At 40.8% G+C, this 8595-nt stretch overlaps 1 protein-coding gene across 2 annotated transcripts in view; it reads right to left on the bottom strand.

Annotated features, from left to right (window-relative positions):
• Positions 1-251: 251 nt before the first annotated feature.
• Positions 252-8595, bottom strand: part of LOC116867113 (aromatase) — a 47649-nt gene continuing 39305 nt past the window's right edge. For both annotated transcript variants that reach the window (XM_032856489.1, XM_032856490.1), the window contains exons 7-10: positions 6446-6560; positions 5856-6018; positions 2903-3144; positions 252-1661 (exon numbers count right to left, since the gene is read on the bottom strand). In XM_032856489.1, the coding sequence (XP_032712380.1) occupies positions 1413-1661; positions 2903-3144; positions 5856-6018; positions 6446-6560 (769 nt within the window). In that variant the 3' untranslated portion in view covers positions 252-1412. The remainder of the gene's footprint in view (positions 1662-2902; positions 3145-5855; positions 6019-6445; positions 6561-8595) is intronic.

The raw sequence follows: 8595 nt of genomic DNA, 5'->3' as shown, positions 1-8595 counted from the left end.
AAAGTGGTATTTGGAAAATTAACTTGTCTACTTGATTCTTTCTTTTTAAAAATTTTCATTATTTCCTTATTTATTTTAGAGTGAGAGCACACAAGAGTGGGGAGAGGGGCAGAAGGAGAGGGAGAGAAGGTATCTTAAACAGGCTCCACACCCAGCATGGAGCCCGACACGTGGCTCGATCTCACAACCCTGAGATCATGACCTGAACCGAAACCGAGAGTCAGATGCTTAACTGACTGAGCCACCCGGGGCTCATACTTGATTCTCTTTAAAGAACTAATTTACAAGGTGTGCATTTTATCCGTGGCTATATATAATGATTCAATAAACTCAATAGCTGTTAAATCTCTGAAGTAACTATTAAATTCGAGGTAGAATAAAAGATGATTGCAAGACCTCTACCCTGACCAAGTTCTCTACTGATCTGTTGCTGTTAACTTCGGAATCACGGAAAGAAAGAGGGGGGAAACTGTTGAGGGAGAAAGAGGTTGGAATGGGTTTGAACCCACTAGGTTGTGGAATTAGATGTAGATGTAAAGGAGCTCTCCTCTCTCAAATCATTGGGGCCATTGTAAGAGTTCAGAGATACCATTATTTAAAGTTATCTCTTGACTAGCACTAGTGGAGCTAAGCAATGATGCAAACATGAAGAAAAGAATTTTTATTTGAATTTGAAATGCACTGGGTGATTTTTCTTTTCCTACAGCAGATGTGTGGTCCTGATTATATTTTACTCAGGCTATTACTAAGTTACTTTATATTACCCAAATCTGTGTCTATTGTAGTGGGAGTGAGTGGCTGAGGCATAAACTGAGACCCTGGGAAAGGATAGTCCCCTATTTAACTTTTGCCACAGACAAGTCACCTGTGGGTAATCAAGAGTTAATTGAATAATTCATAGGAAACATCAAATGTTGAATTTGTAAGCACTTCTCCAAAGAATATGAATGTCATGGAGCTTACCACTGAAAACTAAATCAAAATACTTTTATTCACATTAGCAGGTATGTTGGGCCCTAAGTACCTGGACATCAGGCTGGCCTTTCTAATGGACTTGAGTGTTTCTGCCCCAGACATTAAAGTGCTCTTGGGGCAGGGCAGTGGAGATTTTGTGGGAAGGAGGACGTAAGTTTTGCTGATGACCTACTTTTTCCAAAGCATGTTTTGTGGGATTGACAATTTTCCCTATAAACTCTTGGCCTCTATTTTCTCCGGAAATCTTGTTCTCTGATTTGGAAAGAACAGGTGAGCAATGTCTCCTGACTTGCTGACAATCCATATGAGGTCTGCCTATAAAATGGCACAGGCCACCAAATGTTCATTGTGAGGATGACACTACCTGGTAAAGACGGACGATTTTCATGTGAACTACTGATGAGAAATGCTCCAGAGTAGGTACTGATCAATTTTCTTTAGTGTTTGAGGCACTTTTCTGAATTTCTTGGGATAAAAACCATATCCAGCAAGTTGCTAGTTTCATCTGGGTGTAAGGACAAGCCATATGTTTTCCGTAAACTTTCAACACACTCTCCTTGCAATGTCTGCACGTGGAATCGTCTCAGAAGTGTAACCAGGACGACTTTCATCATCACCATGGCGATGTATTTTCCTGCACAGCTACGGGGCCCAAAACCAAAAGGCTGAAAATACCTGTAGGGAACCTATGAAAATGATCAGACAGTTAGCCAGAGTCATGCAGTCTCTCTTTGATTCACCCTGAAACCACCAATCGGTCAGAACGCTGTTATAGGGTCCAAACCATACTGTTCCTTCACTGAGATGCATGAGTGTAACTCAAGTAAGTTCTTTTTTTTATCCAGTATGATTCACCCCGTGATATATGCCCAACTTGGACAGTCCCTGCTTTTGCTTTTCACATTAATTTGCTGGGATAAAGCAATGCACATCATGTTATTACAGCCAATGTTAGCATACTCAACTAGGTCTGTGTGATAGCCACAGCTTTATTACTCTACTGCATTTCACCAAGGCAAAGATTGTTTTTTTTGTGCAAAGGTGTTGACTCCTGGCCCATTAGTGTCAAGTATCCAAATATTTTTAGATATGCAAAAAATTAATGGGGACCACATCTGTCTGTCTTGTTACCATCTGTGTTTACATAATACCTGGTGCATAGTATATGTTCAATAAATTTTTGTTGACCCGTTGTCAATATAGCATGGGTTGATCACATAGAAACAGAATGAATTAGAGACCTGGATTAATAGGGATCAGATTTATACATCATATGCAAATGGAAAAAGAGGAGGAGAGGGAAATATCTGGAAAATTTTGGTTAATAAACATCATTGCCTAAAATTTGACATAACTGAAGCAGAATCTACACTATATTTCAGTGATAGAAAAAGCCGAAGCTCTTCTAGGTACTAAATTCCATTTAGAATGGAATTTAGAAGCTCTTCTAGGTACTAAATTCCATTTAGAATGGGAACTAGGGTTCATTGGGCCATTTGGCTAACCAAAGGCAGACTGTAAAAACTAAATCTCTTGGTCTCGTTTGATTTCCATCTGAAGCACAACTGGATTTTCCTTTGCTTACGTGGTACCAGAGTTGGATCTACATGGTTACGAAGGGACAAGTTGAAATGGGAAAGTAGTTGGGTTAAACAACATTTGTCTCATGGCAGCCAAATTAAGGGCTGGACCTTTGACCCATTGTGTGGCCACCAGGTGGATGCTTCTCAGAGCTGGAGACCCAGCATTGTTGGCTTGAGGACGGTAGTCTTGTCCTAAGCTAGAGGAAACATGTGCTTCTGGTGAGGCAAGAGAGGGAAACAAGTAAATAGAATGAAATGTACATGGTGCAAACACAGAACCAGAGAGGATTTAACAGTTGACATTTTTAAGAGTGGCATGCTTAGTTTTAAGGAAGAGCTCTTACATTCTTCGCAAAGTTTTCAAGAGTAAATTCATTGGGCTTGGGGAAAAACTCGAGTCTATGCATTCTTCCAATATTCAGGATAATGTTAGTCCCCTTTTTCACTGGGTAGCCATCGATGACATCATCCTGTAAGGCTTTGCGCATGACCAAGTTCACAACAGGCTGGTACCGCATGCTCTCGTAGATAAAGTTCTCCACCACTTTTAATTTTTGCATATCATCAATCCTTACATCTCTTTCACCTGTGGGAACAGGTAAACAGGACAAGGAGGTAATGGTAGTTACAATATGTGATGGGCATTAAAACTCCCATAGTTTCCACAGAAAAGTCTTCTCCTGGCTGAAAATAATTTTTTTTTCTAGATTCTAATGCAAACCAGCAACCTAGGCTGAATATGTCATTTGGTTCACAGCATGTTTTATAAAAATTCAGACTTGAAGCTAATTACTATAAAACCTAGGAGATTTCATGGAAAAGTCTGGATTTCTAGAAAAATCAGAAAACCTGGGGATACTGGACCCACATCCCTGCATGACAATGACGGGCTGACCTTGAGTGGCCGATGAGCCCTTTAGAGGGGTATCCACCTGCAGTTTTATACAGACCTACAGTCTGCTTCAAACTTTTATCTGCCTGGCCTCTGAGGTCTTTGAGTTTGGTATCCTCCTCTAAATTCTAGGACACATTCACTCCTTCTCTAGTCAAAGTGAAATGGTGAATTAAATCCCTTTCAATGAAATTTTCTCGTCTGGTCACCTGTGCAGTCATCTGCCTGGAATGCATCATTGATAGTCCCTCCTTCCATCTCATCAAGTACGACCTATTGCAGTAGAGTGGCAAGAACCTCTCTCCCTACCAGAGCAAAACAGGTGCCTCAGCTAAACTCTGGATGTGCTAGGGTTGACAGATACTTTCACTGTTTCAGATTGGCCTGACACTGGTCAGAGAGGCTTGGATTACTCCCAGAATTGGCAAAGCTTCAGAGCATTTTCAAATGGGTTACCACTTTTGCAGAACCAAAATCAGCCCAGGGTCCTCAGTCAGCTTTGTCTCCTATACAACTATGCCATTCAGAAAAGTTCTCATTTGGTTAGAGAACTGTAACAGCCCTGCACTTTGCATACTGCTTTTTTTTAATACTCACAGGTCTCATGGGGTACATTTATCTGGGGTGGGGTGGATAGAAGTGAAGACGATAGAGAAGATAATCAGAGGCATTCCCTAGGAAGTAATTAGTATGTAGGTATTTCTGGAGGGAGCACGAACACATGGACAAATGGTTCAGCTGTTTTCCGTCTTTGTAAAGGTTTGTTGAAGTGTCAGGGGGACATCATAGGGCACAAACACTTTTCACCTCTCAAGGAAATTGTATTAAATGCTCATGGTTTCAAGAACAATTTTCCCCTTGTTGCCTGAACTCCATCATTCTATGGCTCTCTCTTCACTCCTCTGGGCTTGCTTGTTAAGTTCTCTTTCTCCTGCCAGCCTGTGAGCCCTACAGGTATAGGAATAGCTCTGGCTTATTCACTGATGTCCCCCTGTGCCTGACCCAGAACCCAGAACCTGACAGGGGGCACATGAGAAACCATTCTGGAATTGGGGTCTTAGATGTTATTCTGGCTTCCTGCTCTCTATCTTCCCAGGTAATTTCCCATCCACAGCAACACATCTGTAGATACCTTCTCTCACATATTTAACCCTTCTGTGAAATTTCCCCTTTCTGTCAACTATTTCAAGTAACACTCGAATGGCTTTAAAAAGATGGTGCCGCTCTGCAACCAAGTAAGTCTTTTCACAGGGATTGTATAAGATCAAGAGAGAAAGGTCTTTATCATTACTGATATCTCTTCACATGTCAGAAATGTGTTCCTAAAAAGATCATCTATGTTGGGGAGCCTGGGTGGCTCAGTCGGTTAAGCGTCTAACTCTTGATTTCGGCTCCTTATGATCCCAGAGCTGTGAGATCAAGCCCTGCATCAGAGCATCCTCGAATGGGTTACTACTCTTGCAGAATCAAAATCAGCCCAGGATCCTGAGGCATCTCTTTCTCTCTCTTCCTCTTCCTCTCCCCCTTCCCACCAACCCCACCCACCCATGCTCATGGTACCTGTGCTTGCTCTCTCTCATTTGCTCTCCCTCTTAAAAAAAAAAAAAAGAAAAGAAAAGAAAAGAAAAAAGATTATCCACATGAAGGACATTCCAAATAAGGAATTCTGGTTTTGTTCTCCAGAAAGCAATTTCCTCCAAATGTGACAGTGTTTGTATGGAAGGGGGTGGCAGCGTGCAGAATGATGCTTAGGCAAAGGCAGAACAGAAAATGTGGTGTCAGGAAGAGCTGAGCAGGTACCTGGTGGAGGGGGAGAGGACTGGGGGAAGAAGGGTCCAGCATCACTGGATCTGGGGGGAGAGGGAAACTGATCATTCCTGTCCCTTTGCTGTCATCCTCCCCTTGTCCTTCTGCCACTGACTGGAAGTTCATTTGTAAACAGATTGCTTGAAACCCAGAAACACTGCTGTGGATGATAGCCAGTTCCCTGGAAGGACCCACAAAAGCATTTGACCCTGGTAGGGTAGGCAGAACATTTAAGTGCACATTAAGGAAGACCTTGAAGAATATACAGCAAAGTATTAACAGTGATTCCCCCTGGGGAGTGCAGATGAGGCTGGTAAAGAGTGGAAGGGGTCAGGGAATGTCACTTTCTGCTTTATACATCTCTGTGTTATTTAATTTTTTTGCAATGAAGATTCACTGTTTTTATAATAAAAAAAAACACAGTAAGAATGAATTTGCGATCTATCTGGCATAACCAAGTGTGGCAAAATGACTACCTTTATTATTCTCTGGTTGGATTAAAATAAAGATTTTTTTGAAATCAGATTCTTAGGACATAAAAAGCTGAGGTTCAGAAGGAATTGTTTTCTAAGCTCTATTATTATTTGATAAGTTCTTACCAATAACAGTCTGGATCTCCTTCACTATTGCCTCTTCAACCTTAGGGTGCTTTGCAATGAGAAATAGCATAAAAAACACAGAGACAGACATGGTGTCTGGTGCTGCAACCAGCATTTCCAGTATGCACTGGTTCACATTCTCTCTTGTCAGGTCACCACGTTTCTGAACAATTGCAAGAAGGGAGAAAAGTTAGAAAAGAGACTCAAAGCTTCCAAAAAGGAGGGGAAGGGACAGTCAGGATCAAAAACATCAGTAAAATGAGGTCATAAATATTACACCTCTGTAACTGACATTTTTCGTAATAGTCTTCAGGTGAAATCAGAAAAATTTAACTAATTATCTGTATTTACTGTCTCTGGGCTCCCCCATTTTCATATTTTGTGCTGTGCAGACACAGTAGTTTCAATCTTAAAGGTCAGTCTCACCAGAATGTGCAATGAGTGGGCTCTTTGAGTCATCATTATAGAAGTACTAGAGCAGATACTTAAAAGCGGAAGTATGCAACAATTACAAGAGGGGATCTTTACACAACCTGCACACAGTTGAGTACATATATTGTGTGGGAATTATGGTTAATCCAGGTCAGTACCTCAGCAAAAATCAACTCGGTGGCAAAATCCATATAGTCTTCCAGTTTCTCTGCTGCGGAAATTCTATGTCTTTTTTCTTCTATCAGAATTTCCATGGCATCTTTCAAATCCTTGCTAAAAAAAAAAAAAAAAAAAAAAGAAAAAAGGAAAATGTAATCTATCTGCAGTCAATTAAGACATCTAGAAAAACGAATTCATTTTTTTAAAAGATTAAAAAAAATTATTTGAGAAAGAGAGAACACGAGATGTGGGAGGGTCAGAGGGAGAAACAGACTTCCCACTGAGCAGGGAGCCCCATGAGGGACTCAATCACGGGACCCCGGGATCATGACCTGAGCTGAAGACAGTTGCTCAACCAGCTGAGCTACCGAGGTGCCCAAAAACGAATTCATGTCCCATTTGTTTAAATAAAATTATCTGCTTTAATTGAAGCCTTTAGCACTCATGAATTACTGAATTTAAACTTAATTTTTCGCAAAGATCCTTAAGTTACATTTTCATTACACTTCATCTGAAGGAACCAAATTTAGCTATGATTTGTAGGTACTGGTAGCAAAATGAAGGCTCTAACCTCTAGTTAAGGGTTAAAAGCTGGTACCAGAATGATAAATCCAATCATGTTTTCTGATTTTTGATGGATCCAGTACAGTGTCTAAGTTGAAAAACAAACCCCAAGACAAGTGAAGGTCTTTGGTGGGGGCATGCACTCACCAATTTGCCCCAGGCACCTTCACTTCCTGTTGACTCATAACCACCCAGCCCATTTCTATTTGCCCAACTCTGGAAACAATTGAGTTTGAGATTTCCTGTTCTAGAAAGTGAACACAAGGGATCAAATATTATTCTTGATATTTACTCCTGTACCTTGCAGTTTCTCCCACATAGTAAACATGAAGTAGATATTTATTGATTGACTAGCCACAAGAGCATGTATATTATGTGTGTTTTGATGGTGTGGTAATGGGAAGAGCACCTTGGAAAGAGAGAGTCAGGTTCTAGTTCAGATTGTTCTCTTTCTATGTGACCTATTTTACATCTCTTACATCTCTTTTAAAGTGAAGGGCTCAGACTCAATGAACAGTAAGTCCATCTTAAGATCTAGATTCTGCTCTGCTTGCCTTTGTCTTAAACCGTATGTGTCCACCTGTAAGTGTATTGTTTACCAATCTCAGGGCATGCTATTCTGCATTACCTTACATGCACAATAAATATTTCTTTCAAAAATTTGCTGATATGGTCACCTGTACACCTTGTGGATGGTGCTGACATAAATAACCTCTATGTTTACTCCAGCTCAGCAGGAAAAGTAAGGGAACATTCTTTAAGATTCTTCCCACTTTTTGAAGTTTCTTTATGAGCATCTCAAGGAAATTTTTTTTTTAAGATTTTATTATTCATTTGTCAGAAAGAGAGAGCACAGGCACAAGCAGGGGAAGCAGCAGGCAGAGGGAGAAGCAGGCTCCCCACTGAGCATGGAGCCTAAGATGGACTTGATCCCAGAACCCTGAGATCATGACCTGAGATGAAGGCAGACACTTAACCAACTGAGCCACCCAGGCGCCCCTCAAGAAAGGTGTTTGAACATTTGAAGAGGTATTCTTCAGGCTAGTGTAGTAACTGTGTCATTCAAAATGAAGCTGCCATCTATTGTGTATCTCTGTAAGTGTGTCTGTAGATACATACATACCTCCAGAAATACACCAGAGATAAATTTACATTCATTCATTCATTCATCTACCAGTCCATTTACTCAGCGAATATTTACTGAAACTCTTACTTATAAGGGACAGATATTCACTCAGTTGGTGGGCTGTGAATGCTCGTAGCATTCCTACCTGAGCCACGGCCCCTAAATTTAGGTCAAGGAGTTGTTGAAATGCTTTAAGACTATAAATTCATGGAGAATTCCTTGATGGAACTGCAGCCATTTCTGACCACCTACGTCCTCCCTGGGCCAGAATTGGGACCTATGAATGTCCATTGGAATCCTCCCTATTCAGGTTAGAAGCTGGTCTTACATAAATGTATGCGTCTGAATTTATATGCCCTTAAAAACTGGGAGAATTGAGTTCATCGACAGTGTTCAGGAAACAGGAAATCTCCAACTTACAAACATGTATTATAAGAATGTATCTGTGGGTTTGTGGTT

Source organism: Lontra canadensis, unplaced genomic scaffold (assembly GCF_010015895.1).
Source record: "Lontra canadensis isolate GAN:19392208 unplaced genomic scaffold, GSC_riverotter_1.0 scaffold12, whole genome shotgun sequence".
NCBI lineage: Eukaryota > Metazoa > Chordata > Mammalia > Carnivora > Mustelidae > Lontra > Lontra canadensis.
Note: the sequence above shows the minus strand (reverse complement) of the source record. Positions and strands in the feature narration are given on the sequence as shown.